Raw genomic sequence first — 14450 nt, 5'->3', positions numbered from 1 at the left:
TCCTATTGATTATTATTCACCAACTTGCTCTTTCTTTTCTACTAGCCAAGTTGGGGAAGGCGTGTGTGCTGTTCTTCTGGGCACCCTGACCCCCATGGCAACAGAGATGCTGGCCAATGGTGATGGGACTGGCTTCCCTGAACTCATGGTTGTGATGGCCACCCTGGCCAGTGCAGGTCAAGGTGCTGGTCACCTTCAGCTTCATAATGCTGCTGTGGATTGGCTGAGCAGATGGTAAGATGATGAAATTGTATCTGTAGGTTACAACATTGCTCTTGGAGAAGTGGGTTGTTTCAGGTTACTTTCTTTATAGCTCAAAGTGAGTATAGAAGAAATTTGAATCTCTACCCTTATATTGCAGTTTGGGGGTGGGGGTAGCAAATAGCTCTGTTCACTTTAGACTTTATCTTCATTATTTTCTTAGTAGAGTTTCCTGTTCATTGTTCCCAAGAGAATTCTTGGGGAAAGTATGCCAAGTGTTAATGATAATTCTAAGACCAGAGCACCCCAAGCTCTGTAACTATATAGTACTTACAGAGTTTTCTAAGAACGCCTCTGCTTTACAGTGTCCTCAGATTGATTCAGGGTTCATGAAGATGCTTCATTTCTTTGGTTCCTTATATGATTTTGTGTCTCCTCTTTCCCCTCTTTTTTTTCCTTTGGGACAGTAAGAAATACCTGTCACAGAAGAATGTGGTTGAAAAACTGAATGCCAATGTAATGCATGGAAAGGTAAGAAAAATGAGGAATAGCAATGGGGGGTGAAGGGAAAGATGATTCCCAACCAATGTGGTCAGGTGGAAGTCTTTTGTTCCTATTGAGTTCTGTGCCCGGTTAGCTTATCAAGGATAAGGCTGATAATCTCAAAGACCTAGAAGTGTGTAATTGCTAACTTGTGTGCCTTTAGGCATCTTTTGGCTGGCAAGAAGTGATGGGAAGGAAATACACTGGTAAATAAGCAGACTGAATCTTTCTTAAAACATAGTGAGTTCCTGACATCCTAAGATTTTAGAATGTTATGGGAAACTGTCTCCCTGCTCAGGAATTGGAACTGTGCCACTCTGAGTCAGTGTTGTAAAAGGCTAAATAGGGCCTCCTCAGCTCTAGTCCACATGCTGAGCATTACTTAATTTGCCTGAAGGTTCTGGTTACTCTGCTGAGAAAGGGGGTTTGAAACTGACGGAAATCTTGCATTCAGGCATTTTCTTCTCCTGCCTAACCCATGAACAGCCTAGGTGGCTAGGAACAGATAACTAGCTTCTAAGAATCACTCCCTCCTTTCTTGCTGATCTTTATCCTTTCAGCACTGAAATGTCAGAGTGCAGAGCAAAGGAACTTTGAAATCTGAGTCTTTGATGCTAATAAATTGGGTTTTCTAGGCAAGCATAACTATCTGCAGTGATTTGCTAGAATTTTTTTCTCTTAATTTCTGAAGCTGTCCTCTCTTGCATTACTGTAAAGCCTGTTAATTAAAATTACTTTCACTTAATGGTTAGAAATGCTAATGTTAGGGCGAAAATGCTAATGACAGTCTCTTCATACTCTAATTTGGTCATTTCTTGAATAATTTTAATCTGTTTTCACTCTACTAATTTCAATCCTACTTAATCTTACAAGACTTTCTAAATAGCTGTCTTTGTGCTTAAGAATGAATGAATGCCTATTACTTCAGTACAATTTACTGACCAGCTACGTGAGGATGGAGTGGTATAAGCTGGTCAGGAGATACTAAAAACACACTGTTTTTCTTCTCTGCTTTCATACCATTTCTATGATCTTGAGCTTTATTTGAAAAAGCTTGAGAACACATAGTTGACATAATAAAACATGGAGAATCTGAAGTTTCTGTGGGGCTTCGGTCTTCTTTTGCAGCATGTGACAATCTTGGAGTGCACATGCCATATCATGTCTTACTTGGCTGATGTCACGAATGCCCTGAGCCAGAGTAATGGTCAAGGCCCAAGTCATCTCTCAGTGGATGGGGAAGAGCGGGCCATTGAAGTAGACTCAGACTGGGTGGAGGAGTTGGCTGTGGAAGAGGAAGATTCCCAGGCTGAAGATTCAGTAAGTATGAAGTAACCTCAAAGTTAACCTCTCAAAGTAATGACTGGTATGGTACCAAGCTTTTGGCTCTTTTTTCCAGCCCCCTGTGAGCTTCAAAACTTCCTAGTCACTGCTGCCAGACTCCGGTTTTCCAGGCCTGCAGAGCAAGGCATGGAGATCTAATCTCTTCTGGAAAGGACTTTTTCATAAGCTTATTTCAGAGTCACTTGTCCTGCTTTTTTCAGTCTTTAATTCCAGATGGAATTTTAGGGATGAGTTCTTCATGGGGGTAGTGGAAGCTCCCCTGTAGAGAAAGCATAAGATGTTTTTTCTTAACCACAAACCCCTAAGGTCTCTTTCACCTGAAATAACAACAGATTTTCAGCCAACTAGCTATTTCCAATTGTGGTAAATTTCCTCTGGTCATTTATGAGTTGACTATTCACTGCTCCCTCCAATAGAGTGTTGAGAAAGATAGGTTTTTGTGGGTGTTTATATACAGGGATATATTTCTAATTAAAAAGACTTATTATTTTTGAAGGATGAAGATTCTCTTTGCAATAAACTCTGCACTTTTACGATCACACAGAAAGAATTCATGAACCAGCATTGGTAAGAGTAGTTTTTCCTTTTAGGTAAAGATTTGCTGGGCACTGATTGTCGGGACTTCTGAGCTTATTTGTTGGTTTTTGTTCTTTGTAGGTACCACTGTCACACCTGCAAAATGGTGGATGGGGTGGGTGTCTGCACAGTGTGTGCTAAGGTGTGCCACAAAGATCATGAGATTTCCTATGCCAAGTATGGATCCTTCTTCTGTGACTGTGGAGCCAAAGAAGATGGTAGCTGTTTGGTGAGAGATTTGGAACCCTCACTGAGCTATGAAGGGTGGCTTGTTAGACACGAGATTACTGAAGCCAAACTGGAAAATTCCCATCCCCTCTAGGTTACCTGAGTCTAGGAATATGTTCTAGCTCAGTCATCAGTGATCTGTACACTTGTGGCCTAAGCACTTCATTTAGAAATCAGAACCAGCAGATTCCTTAGAGATCTTGTAGTCTGTTTTTCCTAAGACCTCCCCACAATTTCAGATGTTATGAGGCCTGATACTGTGAGTAGGTAAAGAAGTTAGATATTAGGTGAATACCATGACAATCAGAATTTAGGCTTTCGGATAACGTTGAAACGCTTAGCCACTTTCTTCTTTGGGTCACTTTTTCCTCAGAGATCTCAGGCAGTATTTCTTCTGTGCTTGAGGCAAGAACTTAGGGACTCTGACGTTTTCTGTCCCTAGGCACTGGTGAAGAGAACTCCGAGCAGCGGCATGAGCTCTACCATGAAGGAGTCAGCATTTCAGAGTGAACCCAGGATTCCAGAGAGTCTAGTGCGCCATGCCAGCACCTCACCAGCTGACAAAGCCAAGGTTACCATCAGTGATGGAAAGGTTGCTGACGAAGAGAAGCCCAAGAAGAGCAGCCTATGCCGCACAGTGGAGGGCTGCCGGGAGGAGTTACAGAACCAGGTGGGGCTGACTGATACCCCCTAGTACATAGACAGAGTTGAGAGCCTGGCAAATTGGTGTGAGAGTAAATAATGTACATGGCTCCCCTTGCAACTCATTTTCTCCTTTCTCTAAGTTTACCATTTTCATAGTGTGAATACAAATACTATGTGTTGTCATCACAAGGGAAGGATTTCTGACTGAGCACTATTAGGAATATTATGGGGGGTGATGGAAGCATACATTTTAGTTGTATCATACTCTAGAGTACCCTTTCTTGGCCAGGTTTCCTTATCTGAAACACAGAAAACAAAATTATTTGAGTGATTATATTCTCAATTTTCCCAAGGATGGTACAAACCCCAAACCATTCTAGACACATAGGAGAGAAGTTAGCTCATTTCATATGAGGGATGCCTCTGAGCATTAGGATATGTATGCGAGATCCCTGGTTTAGAAAGATTGCTCTGGAGTTAGTAGTACAAATGTGTATTGATTGGAATCAATGCCAGGATTATAGTGAGAATTAGAAGATGGCTAGAATATCCAACTGGAAGTGAAGAAGCTGGATTCTGAAGGAAATTACTGGCAAGATTATTGTTATGAGTATTACCCATTGTTTCTCTTTTTTTTCACTTGTGTATTTTTTTCTGTTTTTCTCAGGCCAATTTCTCCTTCGCTCCTCTTGTGTTAGACATGCTTAATTTCCTTATGGATGCCATTCAGACCAACTTCCAGCAAGCTTCAGCCGTCGGGAGCAGCAGCCGTGCTCAGCAAGCCCTCAGTGAGCTCCACACAGTAGAGAAGGCAGTGGAGATGACAGACCAGCTGATGGTAAGTGTCTGAGGGCCATGACGTTTGGTGGCTGTGGGAACCAACAAATTTATTGAGATCCTAAAGTGTACTAGATACTCTGAGGAATATACTTAGAGCAGTTGATCCTTGGCCATCCAAAACTTAGAATCTAAGACATCATGACATTCCCAGAATATATAGTATTAACAGTGTAAAAATCAGCATATGAGACATGGCTTCAAAAGAAGGGAATTGGCCAGAGGCGTGCCTATAATCCTAGCACTTTGGGAGACCCAAAGCAGGTGGATTGCTTGAGCCTGGGAGTTTGAGACCAACCTTGGCAACATGGTGAAACCTCATCTCTACCCCAAAAAACACACAAAAAAATTTAGCTGGGCATGGTGGTGTGGCGCCTATAGTCCCAGCTGCTCGAAAGGCTGAGGTGGGTGGATCACGTGAGCCCAGGAGTTTGCAGTGAGCTGAGATCGCACCACTGTACTCCAGCCTGGGCAACAGAGTGAGACTCTGTCTCAAAAAAAAAGAGCGGGGCTGGGGAATTCAGGGTCATTTTGGCCAATGAAAAGACTAAATCTCCATTTTAGTTCATATAAATATATGAATCCCCAAGAGGTAGGGAACTCCATTTTGGGGCAATTAGAATAGTTAGAAATTTTTTCTTTTTTAGAAAATAGAACTTTATTTTATCTTTTCTAAAGTTCATCTAACTTGCAAAGTAATGCTTGTCCTCTTTTGCTTATAGTCCTTTAGATAACTTTCCTTTAGTTTTTCATGTCACATAGGTTATAAGGTATAAATCATTATTCACTTTAAAACCTGCTGCTCAGCACTGAATATAGGACTTCTGATGTAGCCTTCCTGGCCTTTTTTTAGCAGCAGAATTAAGTAGTAGAAAGTAAAGTGGTGGCAATTCCAAAAGGGAAATGAACAGATATTGTAAATGAGATACATGAATAGATCCATAAATTGGCTATGTTTTTTTTTTGAGAGTCTCGCTCTGTCACCTAGGCTGGAATGCAGTGGCATGATCTCAGCTCACTGCAATCTCTGCCTCCCTGGTTTCAGCAATTCTCATGCCTCACTCAGCCTCCTGAGTAGCTGAGACAGGAGGCATGCACTACCATGCCCGGCTAATTTTTGTATTTTTGGTAGAGATAGGGTTTCACTATGTTGCCCAGGTTGGTCTCGAACAACTGTGCTCAAGTGATTTGCACACCGCAGCCTCCCAAAGTGCTGGGATTATAGGCATGAGCCACCGTGCCCAGCTATTTTTAAACTAAAAAAGTTGGCTATTTTTAAGGGACTGATATTCAGTTGGAAATACACACATACATACAAAGTTGGCTATTTTTAAGGGACTGATATTCAGTTGGAAATACACACATACATACATTTAAATCAGTCACAGTTTTTGCCAGGCATGGTGGCTCACGCCTGTAATCCCAACACTTTGAGAGGCTGAGGTGGGCAAATCACACACCAGAGGAGTTTGAGACTATCCTGGGCAACATGGTTAAACCGTGTCTCTACAAAAAATGTACAAAATAATTAGCCGGATGTGGTATGCATCCTTGTGGTCTCAGCTGCCTGGGAGGTTGAGGCAAGAGGATTGCCTGAACCTGGGAAGTCGAGGCTGTAGTGAGCTGGTATTGCATCACTGCACTCGCCAGTGCACTCCAACCTGGGTGATAGAGTGAAACCCTGTCTCAAAAGAAAAAAAATTAGTCACAGTTTTATTTGATATTCTTGGAATTTAAAAATGTCATAAAAATCAGTCACACTTTGAGAGCATTGGTTTTTAAATATTAAAGATGAAGTGAAAAAATACTTGTGTGGGATTGGGGACCCATAAAGTTGCTTTTTATGTTGCCAGATTAGATCAATGAAAAAAAATTTCATCTGTCATCACCGTTTATAAGACATTGGACATTTTAACTTTTTTTTTTTTTTTTTAAAAAGACCAGTACCTTGTATTTAAGTTTAACTTTATGAAAAAGTTTACTATGTTGTTGTTTTTTTTTTTGAGATGGAGTCTTGCTCTGTCGCCCAGGCTGGGGTGCAGTGGCACGATCTCAGCTCTGTCTCCCAGATTCAAGCCATTCCCCTGCCTCAGCCTCCTGAGTAGCTGGGATTACAGGCGTGTGTCACCATGCCCAACTAATTTTTGTATTTTGAGTAGAAATGGGGTTTCACCATGTTGGTCAGGCTGGTCTCGAACTCCTGACCTCATGGTCTGCCTGCCTCTGCCTCCCAAAGTGCTGAGATTACAGGCATGAGCCACCACGCCCGGCCTACTATGTTGTTCTTAATGGATTGATAATAACGTTAACAAATTTACCCAGCCATCCATGGTTTGGATGTTGAAATCACTGCTTTTGAATGACTAAATTGTGCAGTGTCTCAGTCACATGAATAGTGCATGAATCCACATGATTTTATTTGCCTCATTACTGGCTCTGGTTTCTTCTTTGCCAGGTTCCCACCTTAGGGTCCCAGGAAGGTGCTTTTGAGAATGTGCGGATGAATTACAGTGGAGACCAGGGCCAGACCATCCGGCAGCTGATTAGCGCTCATGTGCTCAGGCGGGTGGCTATGTGTGTGCTCTCCTCTCCCCATGGGCGCCGCCAACATTTGGCTGTCAGCCATGAGAAGGGCAAGGTGGGTCCTCCAATTCCTGTGCACTTATTTCAAGTCATATTGTCTTAAATGCTAAGCAAAATAGATCGATGGCCACTTTCAGGTTAGCCCTCTTTGGGAAAAAGTCCGTTGGGTTCTAAGAATGCTTTAGGGACAGATCTTGAGCTTTTCAAATACTTGAACCCTGAGTTAATTTGATTAGAACTAGAGCTGGTATGACCAGGACAGACTGTTTCCAATTAGTAAATTTCCACTCAAAACATATTCTTTAAGCCCTCAGGAAAAAGCAATGACCAGCAGTTACCTAGGACAGCTTGGCTCCCGGTGTTGCCCTATTTGGACACTCTGGAAGGCATAAGTGGAGAGACAAAAGTTTTCATAGGAACACTCAGTGTTGCTTATGTAGTCCTGCCCTGCCTTCCCAGCTCTCTTAAGGATACTAGTAAATTTGTATTGTTTTATAGAGCTAGTAGAAGTTGGAAGAATGCTAGGTATCTGAACTCACACTTTTCTGTATTCTGGCCTCTCCATCACCACTGATGTTTTAAGTTTTAAGTGAAAATATGGATAGTCTTTAAAATAATTCTAAAATCATTTTAAAAACAGTTTCATAGAAAATACTAGAAAAGGACAGCGATACATAGGTATTCCTAAACTATTTTGTGAAATAACTCTATAAATTGGCTTCATTACTCATCTGTTCTGTCCTACTTGGAAGGACAGAATGAAAGACATAGCTTTTAACCAGGAGAAATACAGACTAATATTGATTGAGGATTTTTCTACTAGACTTACCTGTAAAAAAAAAAGTGTGCAACCTATTATCTCTTATTGAAAGATTTTTTGTTACTTGCTTTGAGTTCTCTGAGAGGACTAGGAGTAAGAATAAATTGGTCATTGTTCCTTTGCAGATCACTGTTCTGCAGCTTTCTGCACTCCTGAAGCAAGCAGATTCCAGCAAAAGAAAGTTGACTCTGACCCGCTTGGCTTCTGCCCCAGTTCCTTTCACTGTGTTGAGCCTCACAGGAAATCCCTGCAAGGAAGACTACCTGGCGGTTTGTGGGCTAAAGGTAAAAATCCTCATCTAGGTTTGATTACCTGGAGCTGGGGATTCTAGTCACCTTCTCTCCACTATTCTCAGAACTACTTTTTCTTATTTACTGTTGAGATTAAAACTTAAAACCTACTGAAATGCAAAAGGAATTTTTCTTTGAATTTCTCCCAGATCTTTGGGATTTCTTTGATATTGGAAATAATCTTTGGGTTCATGAAACCTGAATATTACTAGACAGTCTAAACACTGTCTAAAGGCAGGGGATATTAGGGGGAAAAAAAGAAACATCAGAAGTTTGAAATGAATTAGCCTACTTTCCCATATCATCTTTTCACCATTTTGTTCCTTAAACATTGTCCAGGACTGCCATGTGCTCACCTTTGGTAGCTCAGGCTCTGTTTCGGATCACTTGGTTTTGCACCCTCAGTTGGCAACGGGGAACTTCATCATCAAAGCCGTGTGGTTGCCTGGTTCACAGACCGAGTTAGCAATTGTCACTGCGGACTTTGTTAAGGTACAGTTACAGTTCTTTGATGATATGGTCCTAGAATTTTTCTACTTTTAAATCTAGAATGTCTGATCTTCATTATGTGCTAGCTTCTCCCAAAAGTTAAAAAATCAGCTGGGCGCCATATCTTGCAACTGTAGTACCAGTACTTGGGAGGCTGAGTGGAGGATTACTTGAGGCTTAGTTGAAGGCTTCAGTGAGCTATGATCATGCCACTACACACCAATGTGGGTGATAGAGCAAGACCCTGTCTCTAAAAATAAAGATAAACTATATTTTGTCGCCTTTTGCTATGTGGCTGAGCAGGAGCTTTCTGTCTTTAGGCAATAGGGAATTGATTCTGGTTCTAACCTCACTGTACTAAGTGCACACCTATAACCATACTTGTTACAGAATTTATTTATATGTGTCCGTCCCCTTCTCATTCCATGAAGGAAGTGAAAGGTGTTCTGTTCATCTTTATAGGACCAGTGCCTAACACTCCATTTTTTATTGAATGGAGAATGAATGCCTGTTATTGGTCAATTCCAGCTATTTGGATTCACTAAGATATGTGGGGTATGGGACTGAGACAGATTTCCCTTATTTAGTTTTTCTTCCATCCTGCAGATTTATGACCTGTCTGTTGATGCCTTGAGTCCAACCTTCTACTTTCTCCTGCCAAGCTCCAAGATAAGAGACGTTACTTTCCTTTTCAACGAGGAGGGAAAGAACATCATTGTTATAATGTCTTCGGCTGGGTACATCTATACTCAGCTCATGGAAGAGGCCAGCAGTGCCCAGCAGGGACCCTTCTATGTCACGAATGTGCTGGAAATCAATCATGAGGACCTGAAGGTTAGAGCACATGTTGCTATTTCCTTCAATTCAGATTTAATTATTTAGCAGCTGTCTATTCTTTTCTCTTTATTCTTTTATAAAATTTTTCTGTGGGCTTCATCTAACTGGATCTTTTTTTCTTTTTCTTTGTTTTTCCTTCTAATGTTTTGCCTAATAGCAAAATCTCTTATTCTTTAGGGTCTCCCAGAGACCCTAGGAATAATGGAACTGATTGAAGTATAGATCTCTTCAGTTCCATTATTCTCAGGGTCGTTGTAAGATTTACCCACAGGGCGCTCATGCTTAGAGTATGAGAGCACCTGATCATGATTGAAAACTAATAACCAGCATAAACTGGAAATTGGTAACCAAGGCAGCATGAGGAGTTACTGCAAATATGTGTCTTTGTGCCAGCAGGACAGTAACAGCCAGGTTGCAGGTGGTGGTGTGTCCGTGTACTACTCCCACGTGTTGCAGATGTTGTTCTTCAGCTACTGTCAAGGCAAATCATTTGCAGCCACCATCAGCAGGACAACCCTGGAGGTGTTGCAACTCTTCCCCATCAACATCAAAAGGTGGGAATAAGCATTTAATGTTCAACTTTCACAATGTTCACATTCAACGAGGGAGCTCCACTCCCACTCCCAAGTACTGCTATCTGTTCTGGGTTTTGTGAAACTTACTTTTCTCCAGCCAACCTTTGTCTTCCCTGCTGGGTATCTTTAAAATTAAGGAGCATCCGGGCTTGGCAGGTTGGGTTGTCTACACAGTTTGTCCTCCACTGTGTAGATCCCAAGCTGTCAAAGGTAGTTTAGTGGTCCACTGTTAGTCGGAAGGAAAACCTATAGTTAGTTATAAATGTGATTTCAATGTGAGAAGGGAACCTGAGTTTTTCTTAGATGCTCATTCTGCCGCAATGCCCTTCAAGTTTTTCTCCTGGGGGAAACTTACTCTGTTAGCAAATAGAATGTATCAGTAATGGGGGCATGGTTGGATTTGGGGGAGGAAGAGACTTTCACCAAGTTTGCAGATAATAGAGGGGTGTGTTAAGGGAGTGAGAGTTTCATTTAGAGAAGAGGAAGAAAAGGCTTACAGTATCTTCCCATGTTTCTTATCTGCCATCGATGACCCATTGTAGCACTTTCTTTCAGGCCTTTCTCTGGGAATTACATGATTTGGGATGAAATAAAATGAATACCAGCTTACACTAACTCAATGTGTTTGAAGATCCTTATAGGACATTGGATCATTAACCTTAGGCAGCTCCATGGCCCTATGCTGTTGGTAGCCTCTAGGCACATAGGGCCACCTATTCTTCAGAAATGAAACCTTACAGTGGAGATTCCAAATGAGGACTGCCCTGCTAGAAGCACACATTAGGGTGTGTGAGCAGGTGTCCATGGCTTGGAATAAAACTAACCTGTGGATAGTCTGAGTCCCTGGCCAAGGATATTGCTCTGGAGTCATGTAGCCAGTTAGAGGATGGTTTTTAGGTCAAGAAAAGAACTATTAAATGGTAATTGACACTCTAATCATAGCCAGTTTTGTTGTCTGCAGTTCCAATGGTGGCAGTAAGACTTCTCCTGCTCTTTGCCAGTGGTCTGAGGTGATGAACCACCCTGGCTTGGTGTGCTGTGTCCAGCAAACTACAGGGGTGCCGCTGGTAGTCATGGTGAAACCAGACACTTTTCTTATCCAGGAGATTAAGACTCTTCCTGCTAAAGCAAAGGTGAGTGCCAGATTTTCCCATTGATTACTTTGCTGTGAACCTGGTCTCTTTTTGTACTTTTATATTCACGTGAAGTGAATGGAGGCCCATAAAAGACTTTGAGTTCTTTTTCTCCTACATGCCTTTTCTTTGCCACCCTTCTGTACAGCCCCTCAACTGATTGTGAAACCAGTTGCATCTCTCCTCTTTTTCTGTGTGGATGCTGATCTGTAGGTATGGGAACTAAGACCCTCCTTTGCCCTCTCCTCCTAGATCCAAGACATGGTTGCCATTAGGCATACGGCCTGCAATGAGCAGCAGCGGACAACAATGATTCTGCTGTGTGAGGACGGCAGCCTGCGCATTTACATGGCCAACGTGGAGAACACCTCCTACTGGCTGCAGCCATCCCTGCAGCCCAGCAGTGTCATCAGCATCATGAAGCCTGTTCGAAAGCGCAAAACAGCTACAATCAGTAAGGCTTCTTCTCATAAGACTTGTAGGGGAGTAGGAATGGTGGTCTTCTAGACAGTGACTCAGAATAGACTGTTGCAAATGTCTGTGAAGAAATTGTGACTGTCCTACTTGCACATTTCATAAAGTTAGAGGTATGTGCTGGCTAATTTCCTGAAAGCGGAGTCACAGTTCCAAATGGCAGGCACCCCCTGGCTGCCTGCTTTAGGCCAGCAGTTCTTTGGTGCCTAGTAACAAGTTATGTCCTGGACCTTATTTGAGAGATTTTTCTCTCTAGGTTTAGGGAGAATGACTTTTCTGAAGATTAGAACTGATTGAAGTATAGATCTCTTCAGTTGGTTAATTTCCCACTGAGTAGTGAAGAACCCACCACAGGTCTCTGAGCTGGTGGTCTAGCACTTGACTGACTGAGGACTTTTCAGGAAAGTGAAAGCGTGAGTTTAGCAGTGAGTGAATCCAACTAAGCAAAGACCATTACAGGGATCATCACATTACCTTAAATTTGCTCTAGAGTCTATGTTTGAAAGAATAGTTTATTCATTTACATTCTCCTATAAAGAAGTAATTTCTGTTGTTTATTTTAAATAAACCAGTCACAAGAGAGCCTATTGTTATTAACTGTACACCCAATACCAATGCCAGATTTCTTTGTATTGCTAGGACATGTTGTAGTTAGGGATAACAACCATTGGAGAGCTAACCACATGTAGGCATCATGCTGATGCAAATGTTCTAATCCAGAGTTTGCTTAGAAAGTTGAGAGTGTGAGTGTGGGTTCTGTCTGGGAGGAGTCTTTGCCAGTGGCATCGAGGCAGAGGTGGTCGAGACTCTCTGATGATCTGGTACCGTTCTCTGCAGCAACCCGCACGTCTAGCCAGGTGACTTTCCCCATTGACTTTTTTGAACACAACCAGCAGCTGACAGATGTGGAGTTTGGTGGTAATGACCTCCTCCAGGTCTACAATGCACAACAGATAAAACACCGGCTGAATTCCACTGGCATGTATGTGGCCAACACCAAGGTGAGAATTACACTGGGCTGGGATCAATTCCTGGGTAAAAGGACTCATAAACAATGTGGTTTGAGAACACATCTCCTTTTAGAATGCAAGCATAGAGTATATATTCATAGTCACAACCCTTCATTCTAGTTAAATGATTCCTTAGAAAAATGGATATTCTCACTCACTTGCCAAAGGATGTCTACAGGTTAGGTTTCCACCAATACAAGCAGGTTACTGTGTAGACGACACCAAAGATGTTGTTAATGCTGGGGAGAAGGAAGCCTGACATTGAAAAGAATCTGTTCTCCTCCCCTATTTTCTCATTTTTAGAAATGAGGAGGTCATTACCAGGGAGTTGAAAGGGTAAGATTTAATGAGCTTCACATGTTGAGACAATGTCAGAGAAGGACTCCTAGTTTGAACTTAAGAACTTCTTTTAGTTTCCTGATGTGTGCCTTGTCTCCCCACAGCCTGGAGGCTTCACCATTGAGATTAGTAACAACAATAGCACTATGGTGATGACGGGCATGCGGATCCAGATTGGGACTCAAGCAATAGAACGGGCCCCATCATATATCGAGATCTTCGGCAGAACTATGCAGCTCAACCTGAGTCGCTCACGCTGGTTTGACTTCCCCTTTACCAGAGAAGAAGCTCTGCAGGCTGATAAGAAGCTAAACCTCTTCAGTGAGTCACCAACCCCTGGTGCAGACTCTGTCCTCATTGTGACTGCTAAATTGGGTGCCACTGGTCTGTGACTCTCCAGTATTCTGGGATCTGTCCACTCTACTGATTTTCCTGTCCTTCTGTCAGGAAAGTTTGAGCTTAGGAGGCAGGGTAACAGGAAAGGAGTACACTGGAGCATGGGAGCAGTAAAGATAGGGCTGCACTCTGTGAAGTATTCATTTCTGTAATGTTGTGTTCACCTCACTAATGGGGCAGCTTCTGTGTTTAGGCTGAGAGAGGCAGATTGATGTGAAATTGGAAGTCTTTCTTAAAGCACAGAGGAAGACCTCAGGTCACACATGGCTGAGAGATGGTTAGCGATGGCTTGCTATGCCATTGAAAACTAAACCCTCAGAGTACAAATCCTTGAGCCTTAAGACTGCATTTCTCTGTCATTTTTTGGCCACTGTCTGATACTCTTTCTCCTGGAAATAGTTGTTGTTAGTGTGAATGGTCTTGATCTGTACTTTGAACAAAGAAAGTGTGTAGAGACCCCTGGGAGTGAGGGGTAGGGGATACAAGTATTCTGAAGCAGAAGAGGACCCTTACAGTGATGGATAGGAACTCTACTGAGTGGGAGAAGTAATCGGTTTTTGGTCCGTGGAACTTTTTCCACATGTTTTCAGCATCTATACACGATTAAAGTGCTGCAGATATCTCAGAAGATAAAGTTTCTCTATATCAATAAAATTGATGTGATTTACTTCTTTGCTCCAACTGTTCTGGCCTTTGCTTTGGAGGGGTGGCCCTTTAGAGAATGTGCTTCCTAATGACCTCTCTTACTTATTGCAGTTGGGGCCTCAGTGGATCCAGCAGGCGTCACCATGATAGATGCTGTAAAAATTTATGGCAAGACTAAGGAACAGTTTGGCTGGCCTGATGAGCCCCCAGAAGATTTCCCTTCTGCCTCTGTCAGTAACATCTGCCCTTCAAACCTGAACCAGAGCAATGGCACTGGAGATAGCGACTCAGCTGCACCCACTACGACCAGTGGAACTGTCCTGGAGAGGTACCAGTTCTGGCAGGGGTTGGCTTCAGTTTTTACATTTCCCACTCTCACTGCAGAACTTTCCTGTGTCTTAAGAGAGCCAGCTTCTAATAACCATCTCAAAGCTAGCCTGGAATTTTTTAAAGTTTTCAGACAACTCACCCACATTCAGTGTCTC

The 14450-nt window shown here is 42.4% G+C and overlaps 1 protein-coding gene across 4 annotated transcripts in view; it reads left to right on the top strand.

Moving 5' to 3' along the window:
* UBR4 (ubiquitin protein ligase E3 component n-recognin 4) overlaps positions 1-14450 on the top strand; it is a 139581-nt gene that overhangs the window by 46420 nt on the left and 78711 nt on the right. For all 4 annotated transcript variants that reach the window (XM_021668430.2, XM_064363364.1, XM_064363365.1 and 1 more), the window contains exons 33-49: positions 46-234; positions 669-732; positions 1873-2064; positions 2585-2655; positions 2746-2893; positions 3335-3562; positions 4205-4375; positions 6830-7012; positions 7903-8061; positions 8407-8559; positions 9163-9390; positions 9790-9947; positions 10930-11101; positions 11354-11555; positions 12413-12576; positions 13029-13245; positions 14077-14293. In XM_021668430.2, coding sequence (XP_021524105.2) covers positions 46-234; positions 669-732; positions 1873-2064; positions 2585-2655; positions 2746-2893; positions 3335-3562; positions 4205-4375; positions 6830-7012; positions 7903-8061; positions 8407-8559; positions 9163-9390; positions 9790-9947; positions 10930-11101; positions 11354-11555; positions 12413-12576; positions 13029-13245; positions 14077-14293 — 2916 coding nt within the window. The remainder of the gene's footprint in view (positions 1-45; positions 235-668; positions 733-1872; positions 2065-2584; positions 2656-2745; positions 2894-3334; positions 3563-4204; positions 4376-6829; positions 7013-7902; positions 8062-8406; positions 8560-9162; positions 9391-9789; positions 9948-10929; positions 11102-11353; positions 11556-12412; positions 12577-13028; positions 13246-14076; positions 14294-14450) is intronic.

Source organism: Aotus nancymaae, unplaced genomic scaffold, assembly GCF_030222135.1.
Source record: "Aotus nancymaae isolate 86718 unplaced genomic scaffold, 86718_ANA_hifiasm-v0.15.2.pri h1tg000053l, whole genome shotgun sequence".
In the NCBI taxonomy this organism is placed as follows: Eukaryota; Metazoa; Chordata; class Mammalia; order Primates; family Aotidae; genus Aotus; species Aotus nancymaae.
This window is presented reverse-complemented; position numbering and strand designations above follow the sequence as displayed.